This window comes from Oncorhynchus mykiss, chromosome 2, assembly GCF_013265735.2.
Source record: "Oncorhynchus mykiss isolate Arlee chromosome 2, USDA_OmykA_1.1, whole genome shotgun sequence".
Classification (NCBI taxonomy): Eukaryota; Metazoa; Chordata; class Actinopteri; order Salmoniformes; family Salmonidae; genus Oncorhynchus; species Oncorhynchus mykiss.
In genome coordinates this window covers 62,184,127-62,200,683 of record NC_048566.1, presented here as the reverse complement: position 1 = coordinate 62,200,683, position 16,557 = coordinate 62,184,127, and the positions used below count along the sequence as shown (strand labels likewise).

At 45.0% G+C, this 16,557-nt stretch overlaps 1 protein-coding gene across 7 annotated transcripts in view; it reads left to right on the top strand.

Moving 5' to 3' along the window:
- The window catches only part of mon2 (MON2 homolog, regulator of endosome-to-Golgi trafficking), a 50,215-nt gene that overhangs the window by 16,949 nt on the left and 16,709 nt on the right, over window positions 1–16,557 (top strand). For 2 of the 7 annotated variants that reach the window (XM_036952538.1, XM_036952527.1), the window contains exons 6-20: window positions 307–404; window positions 1,850–1,975; window positions 5,218–5,412; window positions 5,713–5,837; window positions 5,998–6,137; window positions 6,383–6,536; window positions 8,883–9,073; window positions 9,354–9,435; window positions 11,144–11,325; window positions 13,513–13,625; window positions 13,748–13,852; window positions 14,090–14,170; window positions 14,340–14,504; window positions 15,370–15,471; window positions 16,193–16,195. In XM_036952538.1, coding sequence (XP_036808433.1) covers window positions 307–404; window positions 1,850–1,975; window positions 5,218–5,412; window positions 5,713–5,837; window positions 5,998–6,137; window positions 6,383–6,536; window positions 8,883–9,073; window positions 9,354–9,435; window positions 11,144–11,325; window positions 13,513–13,625; window positions 13,748–13,852; window positions 14,090–14,170; window positions 14,340–14,504; window positions 15,370–15,471; window positions 16,193–16,195 — 1,862 coding nt within the window. Of the gene's footprint in view, window positions 1–306; window positions 405–1,849; window positions 1,976–5,217; window positions 5,413–5,712; window positions 5,838–5,997; window positions 6,139–6,382; window positions 6,537–8,882; window positions 9,074–9,353; window positions 9,436–11,143; window positions 11,326–13,512; window positions 13,626–13,747; window positions 13,853–14,089; window positions 14,171–14,339; window positions 14,505–15,369; window positions 15,472–16,192; window positions 16,196–16,557 lie in introns of all 7 variants that reach the window. The other 5 variants (XM_036952541.1, XM_036952531.1, XM_036952533.1 and 2 more) reach the window with 4 other exon arrangements.

The window sequence follows — 16,557 nt, the reverse complement described above, 5'->3', positions numbered from 1 at the left end:
TGGTTTAGTATGTGAGCTAGGATTGAGAATCACTATTTAATTAAGTGACTTTTCCCTCTCGTAGTGGGTGTTGGATAGGTCTTTTCTGCGAGTGTGTTATTTGATAGTATGTGGATTGTCTGTCTGTTTGTTTGCTCGGGAGCGATTGATCCCTCCAGGCTTGTATCCACAGCTGTGTCCAATGACTGTCTCTCCCATGTGTTCTTTCCCCCTCTCTCCTCCTCACACTCTCTTCTCCCCTCTCCCTCGTCCTTACCCCCACACCTCCCTCCCCTCCCCTTCTCCTCACCTCCCTCTCTCCTCCAGGCATCGTAGAGCAGCCTACTCCAGTCCAGGGTAACACGAACCGGAGGTCTGTCAGCACCCTGCGGCCCAGTGCTAAAGACGCCTACATGCTGTTCCAGGTACGTCCACCAGGTGGAGACAGTCCTCCGTACCTCTCACTGTACCCCACCTGCACCCTTTCGCCCATCAGAAGAGGGGGTATAGATAGGGTTTACCCGATGAATGAGGGCAGGAGAAGGGAGGGAACAACTTTGTGTAATGAAATACAACCAGGCTGTCTTTATATACAAAAGTATGAGGGGACCCCATCAAATTACTGGCTTTGGCTATTTCAGCCACACCCATTGCTGAGAGGTTTCTAAAATCAAGCACACAGCCATGCAATCTCCGTAGTCAAATATTGGCAGTAGAATGGCCTTACTGAAGAGCTCAGTGACTTTCAACGTGGCACCATCATAGGATGCCACCTTTCCTACAAGTCAGTTCGTCAAATTTCTGCCCTGCTAGAGTTGCCCCGGTTGTTATTTTGAAGTGGAAACGTCTAGCAACAACAACAGGCTCAGCCGCGAAGTGGTAGGCCACACAAGCTCACACAATGGGACCTTCGAGTGCTGAAGTGTGTAGCACGTAAAAATGATCTGTCCTCTGTTGCAACACTCACTATTGAGTTCCAAACTGCCTCTGGAAGCAACATCAGCACAAGAACTTTGTCGGGAGCTTCATGAAATGGGTTTCCATGGCCGAGCATCTGTACACCATGCGCAATGTCAAGCTTTTCGGCTGGAGTGGTGTTAAGGTCGCCGCCATTTGGACTCTGGAGCAGTGGAAACGCGTTCTCTGGAGTGATGAATCACGCTTCAACATCTTGTAGTCTAAAGGACGAATCTGGGTTTGTCGGATGCCAGGAGAACGCTACCTACCCGAATGAATAGTGCCAACTGTGAAGTTTGTGGAGGAGGAATAATGATCTGGGGCTGTTTTTCATGGTTTTGGCTAGGACAAATCTTAACGCTACAGCATACAATGACATTCTAGACGATTCTGTGCTGCAACTTTGTGGCAACAATTTGGGGAAGGCCCTTTCCTGTTTCAGCATGCCAATGCCCCTGTGCACAAAGCAAGGTCCATGCAGAAATGGTTTGTTGAGATCGGTGTGGAAGAACTTGGTTGGCCAGCACAGAGCCCTGACCTCAACCCCATCGAACACCTTTGGGATGAATTGGAAAACCGACTGCTAGCCAGGGCTAATCACCCAACATCAGTGCCCGACCTCACTAATGCTCTTGTGGCTGAATGGAAACAAGTCCCCACAGCAATGTTTCAACATCTAGTGGAAAGCCTTCCCAGAAGAGTGGAGTCTGCTATTTCAGCAAAGCGTGGACCAACTCCATATTAATGCCCATGATTTTGGAATGAGATGTTTGACGAGCAGGTGTCCACATACTTTCGGTCATGTATGTACAGCCTAGATTTACAGACTGCCTCTGATACAATGCTAGTAGCTGTATCCAGCTGTCCTATGTGCATGTCTATATTGCTATGTTTGTTGTGTGTGTCTATCCAGGACCTATGTCAGCTAGTGAATGCTGATGCCCCCTACTGGCTGGTGGGGATGACAGAAATGACGAGGACGTTTGGTCTGGAGCTCCTGGAGTCAGTCCTCAACGACTTCCCTGGGGTCTTCCTGCAGGTAAACACGCAACATAATACACAGGATTTTTGCAATTGCAATTTTGTTTTTGCAAAATCAACAATTCACCATGCGAGGGCTTGCAATTCTTACCAATCATTAGAAAAATAGGTTTCCGCATGGTCAAGATACCAGGATTATGACTTGAAATTCCAGGTTTAGCATCACGATACTCTATACCGAAATGATACCGCAGCAAAAGAAATAACATGTATTAGCTAAAGTCTAAATAACCACTGGGCTTTCTTTTCTTTGAACAATATGTTGATTACTGGTAAAACAACAAATAGAGTATCTTCTATTCAATATAACATGTACTTAAAAAAATCTGTCTAAAAATGCTGCCATTTTTAGACTTCTGACTGGTCGCAATACAGAGCATAAGGAAAGTGTTCAGACCCCTGGACTTTTTCCACATTTTGTTATATTACAGCTTATTCTAACATTTTTATTAAAGAAAATACTCATCAATCTTCACAAAATACCCCATAATGACAAAGTGGAAAGTTTTTTTTTTTTTTTACATAAAACCCCCCCAGAAATATTAGTATTCAGTATTCAGACCATTTGCTATGAGACTCGAAATTGAGCTCCGGTGCATCCTGTTTCCATTAATCCTGTTTCTACAACTTGATTGGAGTCCACTTGTGGTAAATTCAATTGATTGGACATTATTTGGAGAGGCACACACCTGTCTATATAAGGTCCCACAGTTGACAGTTCATGTCAGAGCAAAAACCAAGCTATGAGGTCGAATGAATTGTCTGTAGAGCTCCAAGACAGGATTGTGTCAAGGCACAGATCTTCTTCTGTGTGGCGATGGGAGAACCATCCAGAAGGACAACCATCTCTGCAGCACTCCACCGATCAGGCCTTTATGGTAGTGGCCAGACGGATGCCACTCCTCAATAAAAGGCACATGACAGCCCGCATGTAGTTTGCCAAGAGGCACCTAAAGGACTCTGACCATGAGAAGCAAGATTCTCTTGTCTGATGAAACCAAGATTGAAATCTTTGGTCTGAATTCACGTCCGGAGGAAACCTGGCACCATCCCTATGGTGAAGTATGGTGGCAGCATCATGCTGTGTGGATGTTTTTCAGCGGCAGCAACTGGAAGACTAGTCAGGATCGAGGGAAAGATCAACGGAGCAAAGTACAGAGATGCTCAATAAAAACCTGCTCCAGAGCACTCAGAACCTCAGACGGGCGAAGGTTCACCTTCCAACAGGACAACGACCCTCAGCACACAGCCAGAGCCCGGACTTGAACCCGATCTAACATCTCTAGAAAGACCTGAAAATAGCTGTGCAGCGACGCACCCCATCCAACCTGACAGAGCTTTAGAGGATCTGCAGAGAATGGAGGAACTCCCCAAGTACACGTGTGCCAAGCTTGTAGCATCATACCCCAAAATACTTGATGTTATAATCACTGACAAAGATGCTTCAACAAAGTACTGAGTAAAGGGTCTGAATACTTATGTAAATGTCATATTTCATCTTTTTTTTTTTTTTTTTTTGTAAAAAACATTAACCTGTGTTACCTTTGTCATTATGGGTTATTGTGTGTAGATTTATGAAGGAAAAACAACTATGTAATAATTTTAGAATAAGGCTGTAATGTAACAAAATGTGTAAAAAGTGAAGGGGTCTGAATACTTTCTGAATCCACTGTAATTACTTCTTTAGTAATTCAAGTTGGAAATTCAAACATTGCAGATTTGTAAAAATCTATTTCCGATGCAACAGCGTACCAATCAGCTACCAATTTGATAGCCGATACAGCACAGCTTAGTAATCAGCTATCTGAACCTGCATGACATGAGCCGTCCACGCGCTCTCCCTGCTTGGATAGAAAGTTGAGTAAAACTATTCATGCCAAATAATAGTCAGCTCACGCTCAAAACACTAGCTTACTAGAAACGGTTTCATTATGCGAGGTACTATCTATAGCTATATACCGTATTTATCTGCTATTTATAAACCTTTTACAAAAAATGACATATCAAATAGCCTAACAGTGAGGGCAAAAAGTATTCGGTTTGAGGATAAGTTCAGACACTATATTGTTGAAGTCGGCAGGTTTTGCTGGCTAAAAGCCTACACTAATGGTCTGCAATGTTCAAGGTAAATCAAATTGGATCAAACTTGAGCGACTACCCTGTTCTCCTGGAGTCCTCTTTCTTTTTGTGCACATGTTTTCACCACGGCCTGTAGGCCCGACTGTTCTATACCGAGTGTTGCCAACCCATACAGTCTTTCCTGAGACACATTGTGTGTTTTATGTCCATTGCGCTGCACACAATTTAAACGTAGTCTTGAAGGATGCGTGTCAGGACACAAAAGAGAGAAGGGACTGTTGATATTTGCAACTCCCCAACTCAAATGCCGGTTCACCAGTATGAAAGAAATCGCAAACAGCTTTTTTTTTGTTTTAAGGCCTCAAGAACTGATTATCTGTTTGCATCTGGCAATTTATTGGCTGTCCTGTATCCAGACCATCTGTCCTCAGAGCTTCCTACACAGCTCATCTCCTTCTGTAACATGTTGAGAGCCGGCAATTAAGGAGAATGAGAGGCTCAATTAAAGACGTTGCAGAACTGCTGTATTTGAAGCACCCCTCCCTTCTGCCCAGTTTCCCTGATGTTGCTACGGCAATCAAGCTGTTTTTTACCATCACTGTAACTGTCGCTTCTACGGAGAAATTGTTTTCTGATCTTAAATTCTACTAAGAACTACCTATAAGAAGCTTTTCGGTCTGATATGCGTTTTTGAACACTTGAGGAAGCTTCAGTCATTGCACTGGCGCCGTTGTAGCCTTGACCACAGCATTTCTTCACCGATATCCCCTTATACTTTCAATCTGTTACTTTTGTTTTTTGTTCAAGGCCTGAGGCACTTTTTTTAAGTCACATTCCTAAAGAAAAACACTTCGCTTCCTACTTCATATGGGAATTAAAAAGGTTTATGAATGACTTTTTGGAGGGTTACTGTCAAAATGATTTATTAAATACATTTTAAGGACATTGATGACATGCACATGGGGCCCCCAGAGGTACGACAGTGAGGACGTAATATAATAGGATACAGTAAAGTATAGTACAATATAATGCAATACAATTGAGTATTATATGCATTGAAATAGAAAAACTATCATCTCGATGTAGGTGTGTGTCTTGTATTTGTACTGTGACCCCCACCTCCTGCTGACCTTTAACCTCTGCCCTCTGACCCCTATATAGCACCAGGAGTTCAGCTTCCTGCTGAAGGAGCGTGTTTGTCCGCTGGTCATCAAGCTGTTCTCCCCCAACATCAAGTTCCGCCAGGGGAGCAGCAGCGCTGCCTCGCCGGCCCCTGTAGAAAAACCCTACTTCCCCATCTGCATGAGGCTGCTCAGAGTGGTGTCTGTGCTCATCAAACACTTCTACAGCCTACTGGTGAGTCCCGGGGATAATCAAACACTTCTACAGCCTACTGGTGAAAGTCAGTTACAGTAGTTACTACCTAATACTGTGTTCTCTGTACCTAAATCATCAAACAACTACAGTTGTAGTAGCCAAGGCATGAACTATAGTTTGAACTATAGTTTGGGTCAATTCCATTTTTGATTTCAGTCAATTCAGGAGGTTAACTGAAATTCAAATCCTGTTGTCTTCTTATTGTAGAGACCTCCATATGTGGATAGTTATCTTGGGGATCTGAGGATTGAGGTGTGTTTGTCTGTGTTGTGGTTGTAGGTGACGGAGTGTGAGATCTTTTTGTCCCTGTTGGTGAAGTTCCTGGATGGGGAGAAGCCTCAGTGGCTCAGAGCCGTGGCCGTGGAGTCCGTCCACAGGCTGTGTGTACAGCCACACCTGCTACGGTGAAGAGGAGGAGCGCACCCTCAACACACACATCACTGACCTCACCATACGACACTAACCTTACCACACACACAAACACACACAACCTCAACAATCTCCATATTCTATATCTTTTTTTTAAAAGAAACTTTCGCGACATCCTTTCTCTCCTCCCTCCAGGTCTTTCTGCCAGTCCTATGACATGAAGCAGCACTCCACCAAGGTGTTCCGGGACATCGTTAACGCCCTGGGCTCCTTCATCCAGTCCCTCTTCATCGTCCCCAACACAGGCAACCCTGCTGCCACCAATGCCCCTGCTGGTGAGGACCACACTTAGAAGGAGCTAATGTTGTCTTTATCGGTGTTACAGCTTGAGACTGTAGTTGGGTAGAAAGTAAAGAAGAGGAATATCTAGGGTAGGATTAGGCAACTCATGAGGGTATGGAAGGTTCTGGTCTGCAGGTTGTGAAGGCTTTGGTTCCTGCTCAAAACTAACAGCAATCTTTTGCTCTCTTTTTCTTCCTTCCCTCCCCCCTTCCATTCCTCCATCTCTCTCCCTCCCGAGGTGGGTCTGGGTCGGGGGCCCAGGCGGCTGCCCAGGGTGGTCCAGGAGCCGGAGGTCAGGGTGGGAGTCTGATCACTCAGGCTGCCTTCGAGTACCGCGGTACTTGGATCCCCCTCATGACCGTCAGTGTGCAGGGCAGCGCCAAGGCTACCTAGTGAGTAGTACTATATAAATATGTATATGTGTGTGTGTGTATGTGTATGTGTGTGTATATATATATATATATATATATATATATATATATATATATATATATATATATACAGTGCCTTGCGAAAGTATTCGGCCCCCTTGAACTTTGCGACCTTTTGCCACATTTCAGGCTTCAAACATAAAGAAATAAAACTGTATTTTTTTGTGAAGAATCAACAACAAGTGGGACACAATCATGAAGTGGAACGACATTTATTGGATATTTCAAACTTTTTTAACAAATCAAAAACTGAAAAATTGGGTGTGCAAAATTATTCAGCCCCCTTAAGTTAATACTTTGTAGCGCCACCTTTTGCTGCGATTACAGCTGTAAGTCGCTTGGGGTATGTCTCTATCAGTTTTGCACATTGAGAGACTGACATTTTTTCCCATTCCTCCTTGCAAAACAGCTCGAGCTCAGTGAGGTTGGATGGAGAGCATTTGTGAACAGCAGTTTTCAGTTCTTTCCACAGATTCTCGATTGCATTCAGGTCTGGACTTTGACTTGGCCATTCTAACACCTGGATATGTTTATTTTTGAACCATTCCATTGTAGATTTTGCTTTATGTTTTGGATCATTGTCTTGTTGGAAGACAAATCTCCGTCCCAATCTCAGGTCTTTTGCAGACTCCATCAGGTTTTCTTCCAGAATGGTCCTGTATTTGGCTCCATCCATCTTCCCATCAATTTTAACCATCTTCCCTGTCACTGCTGAAGAAAAGCAGGCCCAAACCATGATGCTGCCACCACCATGTTTGACAGTGGGGATGGTGTGTTCAGGGTGATGAGCTGTGTTGCTTTTACGCCAAACATAATGTTTTGCATTGTTGCCAAAAAGTTCAATTTTGGTTTCATCTGACCAGAGCACCTTCTTCCACATGTTTGGTGTGTCTCCCAGGTGGCTTGTGGCAAACTTTAAACTACACTTTTTTATGGATATCTTTAAGAAATGGCTTTCTTCTTGCCACTCTTCCATAAAGGCCAGATTTGTGCAATATACGACTGATTGTTGTCCTATGGACAGAGTCTCCCACCTCAGCTGTAGATCTCTGCAGTTCATCCAGAGTGATCATGGGCCTCTTGGCTGCATTTCTGATCAGTCTTCTCCTTGTATGAGCTGAAAGTTTAGAGGGACGGCCAGGTCTTGGTAGATTTGCAGTGGTCTGATACTCCTTCCATTTCAATATTATTGCTTGCACAGTGCTCCTTGGGATGTTTAAAGCTTGGGAAATCTTTTTGTATCCAAATCCGGCTTTAAACTTCTTCACAACAGTATCTCGGACCTGCCTGGTGTGTTCCTTGTTCTTCATGATGCTCTCTGCGCTTTTAACGGACCTCTGAGACTATCACAGTGCAGGTGCATTTATACGGAGACTTGATTACACACAGGTGGATTGTATTTATCATCATTAGTCATTTAGGTCAACATTGGATCATTCAGAGATCCTCACTGAACTTCTGGAGAGAGTTTGCTGCACTGAAAGTAAAGGGGCTGAATAATTTTGCACGCCCAATTTTTCAGTTTTTGATTTGTTAAAGTTTGAAATATCCAATAAATGTCGTTCCACTTCATTATTGTGTCCCACTTGTTGTTGATTCTTCACAAAAAAAATACAGTTTTATATCTTTATGTTTGAAGCCTGAAATGTGGCAAAAGGTCGCAAAGTTCAAGGGGGCCGAATACTTTCGCAAGGCACTGTATATATATGTATATATATATATATATCACACACACACTAGACATCTAGCTATGGACACGGTCTATTGGAGACAGTTGAACCAGAGAGAAACAGTTTGATTTTAAACCACGGGGGGGAGGGGGGGGGGGGGGCATTTCACGGAAGGCGCATTTCAGTAGAATGCATTCAGTTGTACAACTGACTAGGTATCCCCCTTTACCTTTATGCATGGGTCAGGAGCAAGGGAATGTGATCTGTTGTCTGTAATTATGAGGAGATTGAGCAATGCTGGTGTTTTGATAGACTAGAGAATTAAACTGGTTGGTTTGTTTGTTGATGCAGGACAGAGTTGTCAGTCAACATTGTCTAACACAGCTCGTCGTGTGTCTGTAATGAACACATGGCCAGGGAAAGCTGATCCTGCAGCAGTCTAGTGCGTGTGTTTGTTAGTGGGAGCTGAATGACTGTTTCTGTTTGCATGTAGCTCCTTGGGACATACACACAATTTGTGTGGAGCCCCCCCAACACACACAACATTTGTGTGTGTGTGTAGACACACACACACACACACGACACACATACACAATGTGTCATATCATACGTTTCCCTTTCCTCTTCCCTGCCCCAGTCTGGAGATGTTGGACAAGGTGGAGCCCCCGTCCATCCCAGAGGGTTATGCCATGTCTGTGGCCTTCAGCGCCCTGCTGGACCTGGTCCGAGGCATCACCTCCATGATAGAGAGAGAACTGGCCAAGGAGGAGGAGGAGGTGGCTGTACGCAGGGAGGCCAACCCAGACCAGAACGCCCAAGCTGAGCCTGGTGAAGAGGGGGGATGAGGGAGGGTCGGGGGGCTAGGACCGGGGCTCTTCTCTGGGCCCACACAAGGAGCTGAACCCTAGCTTGCAATTTTATTGACCTCTAGTGGGCATTCCAATACCTACAGTTCCTGAGGGCGTTTAATATATGTAGGCTTACTATAGTGATGAATGTGTTAACATCCCTATTCAACAAAGAATTCTGATGTAGCGTTTAAATATAGATATCTGTACAAATGTATATTTCTTGTCCACTCTGTTGCTAACGGCTGTTTCTCTGTTAGAAGCCCATCTCGTCTGGGAGGAGATGGTCAGTGCGTGTTGGTGTGGTCTACTGGCTGCCCTCTCACTCCTATTGGACGCCAGGTAACAACCCTTCTTATAGATCACCTCAAAGTCAATTTATTTACACTGAACAAAAATATAAACTTAACATTCAACAATTTCAAAGATCAGAGTTCATATAAGGAAATGAGTCAATTGAAATAATAAATTCATCAGGCTCTAATCTATGGATTTCACATGACTTGGAATATAGATATGCAACTGTTGGTCACAGATACTTTAAGAAAAAAGGTAGGGGTGTGGATCTCATGCAGCGCAACACATCTCCTTTGCATAGAGTTGATCAGGCTGTTGATTGTGGCCTGTGGAATGTTGTTCCACTCCTCTTCAATGTCTGTGCTAAGTTGCTGGATTTTGGCGGGAACTGGAACACGCTGTCGTACACGTCGATCCAGAGCATCCCAAACATCGATCCAGAGCATTCCAAACATGCTCAATGGTTGACATGTCTGAGTATGCGGGACGGGGAAAAACTGGGACATTTTTAGCTTCCCAGAATTGTGTACAGGTCCTTGTGACATGGCGTCGTGCATTATCATGCTGAAACATGAGGTGATGGCGGAGGATGAATGGCACGACAATGGGCCTCAGGATCTCGTCACGGTATGTCTTTGCCTTCAAATTGCCATCAATAAAATGCAATTGTGTTCAGTGTCCGTAGCTTACGCCTGCCCATACCATAACCCCATCGCCACCATAGGGCACTGTGTTCACAACGTTGACATCAGCAAACCACACGCCCACAGAACATCCATGAAGAGCACACTTCTCCAGCGTGTCATTGGCCATCGAAAGTGAGCATTTGCCCACTGAAGTTGGTTAAGATGCCGAACTGCAGTCAGTTCAATACCCTAAAGAGTACGACAAGCACGCAGATGAGCTTCCCTGACGCATTTTTTGACAGTTTGTGCAGACATTCTTCGGTTTTGCAAATCCACCGTTTCAACAGCTGTCCGCGTGACTGGTGTGACGATCCTGCAGGTGAAGAAGCCAGATGTGGAGGTCCTGGGCTGCCGTGGTTGCACGTGGTCTGCAGTTGTGAGACCGGTTGACCATACTGCCAAATTCTCTAAAACGACATTTGAGGCAGCTTATGGTAGAGAAATTAACATTACATTCTCTTGCAACAGCTTTGGTGGACATTCCTGCAGTCAGCATGCCAATTGCACGCTCCCACAGACATCTGTGGCATTGTCTTGTGTGACAAAACTGCACATTTTAGAGTGGCCTTTTATTGACCCCAGCACAAAGTGCACCTGTGTAATGGTCATGCTGTTTAATCAGCTTCTTGATATGCCACACCTGTCAGGTGGATGGATTATCTTGGGAAAAGACAAATACACACCAACAGGGATGTAAGCAAATTTGTGCACAACATTTTAGAGAAATACCTTTGGAACAATTCTGGGATATTTTATTGCAGCTCATGAAACATGGGACCAACACTTTACATGTTGCATTTTATATTATTGTTCAGCATAGTTTCCCCTCAAAGTAACTTGAAGGTGTGACAGGTGAAACTGAAGGTCAGTGTTAAGATCAGGAGCAACCAATGTTTTTCTTGAAGCTACAAGACCATGTGTTGTTGTGAAATGTGTCCGTTGATGAAACATTATTCTGAGACTTGTTTTTTTCCCACAAGGCAATAAGTCCAAACATTGCGGCAGTTAAGCATTCCTCCGTGTTTGTTCCAAACCCATAACCCTCTGTGTGTCTCGTCCCCCTCCAGTACTGATGAGACGGCGACAGAGAGCATCCTGAAGGCGGAGCTGACCATGGCGTCTCTGTGTGGTCGTCTGGGCCTGGTCACGCCCCGCGACGCCTTCATCACAGCCATCTGCAAGGCCTCATTGCCCCCACACTATGCCCTGACTGTCCTTAGCAGTAACGCAACCAACCTCAACAACAAGGGTCAGTACCCCGAGGGTGTTTTGTGTGCGTTCATAGCGGTCTTCTCTCGTGGCTTTGCTACATATAGTAGGGTATCAGCTCTGTGATAATGAAACATATGGGCCTCTGAGGAACTCGATAAAACAGTAGGTAGTTGTTTGTGTACACTTAATGAGCAAGTCTCTCTGTGTATACAGCTCTAAAACTGTGTGTGATCTCCATACTAACCACCACATACAGCGCATACGGAAACTATTCAGACCCCTTGACTATTTCCACATTTTGTTACGTTACGGCCTTATTCTAAAATTGATTAAATTAAAACAAATCTTCAGCAATCCACACACAATACCCATAATGACAAAGTGAAAACAGGTTTTTAGAAATGTTTGCAAATGTATTACAATTTTTTTTTTTAAAACACACTTTATTTACGTAAGTATTCAGACCCTTTGCTATGAGTTTCGAATGGTGGCTCCGGTGCATCTTGTTTCCATTGATCATCCTTGAGATGTTTCTACAACTTGGAGTCCATCTGTGGTAAAATCCATTGATTGGACATGATTTGGAAAGGCACATACCTGTCTATTTAAGGTCCCATGGTTGACAGTGCATGTCAGAGCAAAACCAACCCATGAGGTTGATGGAATGGTCTGTAGAGCTCCGAGACAGGATTGTGTCGAGGCATAGATCTGGGGAAGGGTATCAAAACATTTCTGCAGCATTGAAGGTCCCCAAGAACACAGTGGCCTCCACCATTCTTAAATGGAAGAAGTTTGGAACCACCAAGACTTTTCCTAGAGGTGACCGCCTGGCCAAACTGCAATTGGGGGAGAAGGGCCTTGGACAGGGAGGTGACCAAGAACCCGATGGTCACTCTGACAAGCCTCCAGAGTTCCTCTGTGGAGATGGGAGAACCTCCCAGGACAACCATCTCTGCAGCACTCCAGCAATCAGGCCTTTATGCTAAAGTAACCAGTCGGAAGCCACTCCTTATTAAAAGGCACATGACAGCCCGCTTGGGGTTTGTCAAAAGGCAACAAGATTCTCTGGTCTGATGAAACCAAGATTGAACTCCTTTGGCCTGAATGCCAAGCGTCACGTCTGGGGGAAACCTGGCACCATCCCTATGGTGGAGCATGGTGGTGTGGCAGCCTCATGCTGTGAGGATGTTTTTCAGCGGAAGGCACTGGAAGACTAGTCAGGATCGAGGCAAAGATGAAAGGAGCAAAGTACAGAGTGATCCTGCTCGAGTGCTTGGGTCCTCAGACTGGGGTGAAGGTTCACCTTCCAACAGGACAACGACCCTAAGCACACAACCAAGACAGCGCAGGAGTGGCTTCAGAACAAGTCTCTGAATATCTCAGCCAGAGCCCGGACATGAACCCATTCGAACATCTCTGCAGAGGCCTGAAAATAGCTGTGCAGCACGCTTCCCATCCAACCTTACAGAGAATAATGGGAGAAACTCCCCAAGTACAGGTGTGCCAAGCTTGTAGCGTCATACCCAAGAAGACTCGAGGCTGTAATCACTGCCAAAGGTGCTTCAACAAAGTACTGAGTTAAGGGGCTGAATACTTTTGTTATTGTTATTTCAGTTTTACTACATTTGCAAAAATGCCTAAACCTGTTTGTGCTTTGTCATGATGGGGTATTAATGAGGGGGGAAAAACAATTGAATCAATTTGAGAATAGGGCTGCAATGTAACAAAATGTGGGAAAAGTCGATGGGTCTGAATACTTTCGCGAAGGCACTGTATATCATGAAATTCTGGCTGTGCCTCAACTGTTCCCTGTTCCATCTGTGTAGTAGCACCAAGATGAATGTGTTGGGGGGGTACACAAACAGTTACAAACACTCTCTCACACACACACACACACACACACACACACTTTGCATATTTGCTGTGAGAGAGAACTCGCAAATTGGCTTCAGCATGATGGGTGTTTGCCTTACGAGTTAATTAATCAAGTCTAGCATGTAGCTGGCTTGTCTCAGTCACTCAGTCTACTATATGAATGGAATTGACTCGTGTTATTATCATCAGGGTGTCTGTCTGCGCTACATTGTGAGGAGAAAAAAAAACAGGACTCATTTCAACTAAGGAGTGAATATATTGATTGACCTCCAGACAATTTAGTCCTTGTGATCATTACTTTCATTGAAGACTCTAAATAAGTGTGTGTGTGTCTGTGTGTGCTCCTCAGCCTACTCTATTCAGGGCCAGACTGTGCAGATCATCAGTCCCTCCAGTGAGTCTCATCAGCAGGTGGTGGCTGTGGGACAGCCTCTCACTGTACAGCCCCAAGGCACTGTGGTGGTAAGGGACGTTTACACAACATTACTACAACAACACAACTAGAGGGCACATGTTAGACGTTCACATAAGACAGTACAGACAGTAGTGTGATATAACTGTCTGTCTCTCGCTTTCTCACTCAGCTGACGGCTAAGAATATCCAGTGTATGCGGACCCTGTTGAACCTGGCCCACTGCCACGGGGCAGTGCTGGGTACCTCCTGGCAGCTGGTGCTGGCCACGCTGCAGGTACACTACCACCATACTGTACCCACCACACAAACACACTGGCACAGCTCTACAGTGTATTATAGCCATGCCTGGATTTCCTGGATTTTTCGGCTATTGACGAGCCTAAATATTTCAATTTATTTTTTAATGGTAAGGCAGAAGTGGTCTGAGGGAATCACTCTCTCTTTGACTTTTCTCACCACCTTTTATGCCCTTCCTGTTCTATCTATCTCCCCCTTTCCTCTCCTCTCCCAGCACCTGGTGTGGATCCTAGGCCTGAAGCCTGGGGTTGGAGGTGCTCTGAAGCCTGGTCGTGCAGTAGAAGGGCCCAGCACGGTAAGACTCTATTTCCCTGCCTTACGCAGTCGCGCTGTAACGAGTCAAATTCTCTGCATCAATTAGCAACAACTCCCATAGGGTGTCATTGGCTGTTCGCTACAGCTCTTCAGCCCACCAGCTTCACCGTTCAGATCTCTGACTCCCCCGTGTTGTCTGTGTATTACAGGTGCTGACCACGGCTGTGATGACAGATCTGCCTTTCATCTCCAACATCCTGTCGAGACTCTTTGAGAGCTCCCAGTACCTAGATGACGTGTCACTGCACCACCTGATCAACGCACTGTGCTCCCTCTCTCTGGAGGCTATGGAGATGGCCTATGGGACTAACAAGGTAATTACTTCACAGGTACTTCATTATTGTAGATGTAGCCAGAGCAACAACGTATGACCTCTCTGTCTTCTGCATGAGCCTTGTGTTACTTAATGTCTATTAGAAACCGGGTAGTTTGGTTCCTGGATTTTGATTGGCTGGAAGCTGTGGTATATTTAAGCAACAAGGCCCGAGGGGGTGTGGTATACGGCCAATATACTACGTCTAAACTGGGTGGTTCGAACCCTGAGTGCTGATTGGCTGACAGCCGTGGTATAACAGACCGTATACCACGGGTATGACTAAACATTTATTTTTACTGCTCGAATTACTTTGGTAACCAGTATATAATAGCAATAAGGCAGGGATTTGTGGTATATTGCCAATATACCACGGCTAAGGGCTGTATCCATGCTCCATGCTGTATCCATCCTCTACAACATCCGTAGAGTATGACCCTACCTCACACAGGAAGCGGCGCAGGTCCTAATCCAGGCACTTGGCCCTTCCCGTCTGGACTACTGCAACTCGCTGTTGGCTGGACTCCCTGCTTGTGCCTGCAAACCCCTGCAACATCTTTAACCCTACCTCTTCAAAGAGTAGGGTTAAAGATCAAAGACCTTCCTCCCCTTTTCAAAAAGGCCTTTTGTGAACTCACACTGCTGATTACTGCTGTGAACTGACTCTGCTGATTAGCTACTTTACTGAGGATTTCAGTTACTATGCCTGTGATATGCGGTTGTCCCACCTAGCCATCTTAAAATGCCAAATGTATCCAGGCGGGTGGTATATTGGCCATATACCATACCTCCTTGGGCCTTATTGTTTTAATACCTATATCCACCAAACCGATCACCCCTGTGTTCTGTTGTCGTCCCGTGTCAAGGAGCCGTCTCTATTTGCGGTAGCCAAGCTGCTGGAGACCGGCCTGGTCAACATGGATCGTATAGAGATCCTGTGGAGGCCCCTCGCTGGACATCTGCTGGAGGTACGTCTTACAGTAACCATTTAAAGTGGTAGACTGTGTGCAAGTCTGTGTCTGTTCTCTTGCCAACTCCTTCTGCAATTGTCACGCCTTGACAAAGAGCACAAACTGATCTAGGGCCAGGTTAGTGAAGTGTTTTTTTTTGGGGGGGGGGGGGGGGCTATGCTGTAGCCTGTAGCTGTATGTCCTTCGGTATGTACTTTTCAAGCCCTCTCGTATGATGGTAGGGCCCTTCCATTTCTAATGCTGTGAGTGGCATCTGTCCCTTATTTAGTGATAGTGTTATAGCTTTAAAGATGCGGTCCCATATATTGCCACCCTTACACCATTCACTGTTTCTTCTATAATAAGTTAAAATTGTGTATTTGTTTGATTTACAACCTCACAAGACCAAGAAGAACAAGAACAATCTATATAAACTGCAATTGTGATTTTTCAATGTTTAAAGGCCTGGACTAAATTATTCAAAATTTGAATTAATTTGGTTGGAGATTAGTGATTCTTGTTTGTGTGTAATTGCAGGGTGAAAATAGCCATTCAACCAGTTTTGAAAAGAGAAAACGGGACATTCTGCTTCATTGCACTCCGTTGTGGAGTGCAAGGGTGCCAATATATTTGGCTGCATCTGTATCTGTGGCAGTTCTGTGTGTTTGTCTGAAACAAACGGTTCCTCCTTAAGTTGTCTTTTCTCCCTCTCTTTTGCAACCCATGTCTGTTTTTGCAGAAGGTAAGCTCGGAAACTTCTCCTCCCAATCATTTGCTTTCTCTCTCTTTCTCTCTTTCATTCCGTCTGTCTCTTCGCCTGGCATCAAGGTGTTGGAGCTGAGCGTTTGCGATGTGCAGCTTGCGACAGGTTTTCTGTTTGCTTCGCTGTTGCTGTTTGATCAAAATTGCCTCGCACACATGAGTTACATTTCTGGAACTCTGTTTTTGTTTGTATGCATACTATGCAGATACCTGCACATTTTAATGCATCTTACTGTATCATCGCTAATGATATGCCAGCCTTTCTCGGGCCAGTCACACACTTGTTTGACGTTGGCCAACAAGTAGACAGCACAGACACTTGTAAGCTGTGAAGGGGGGCGC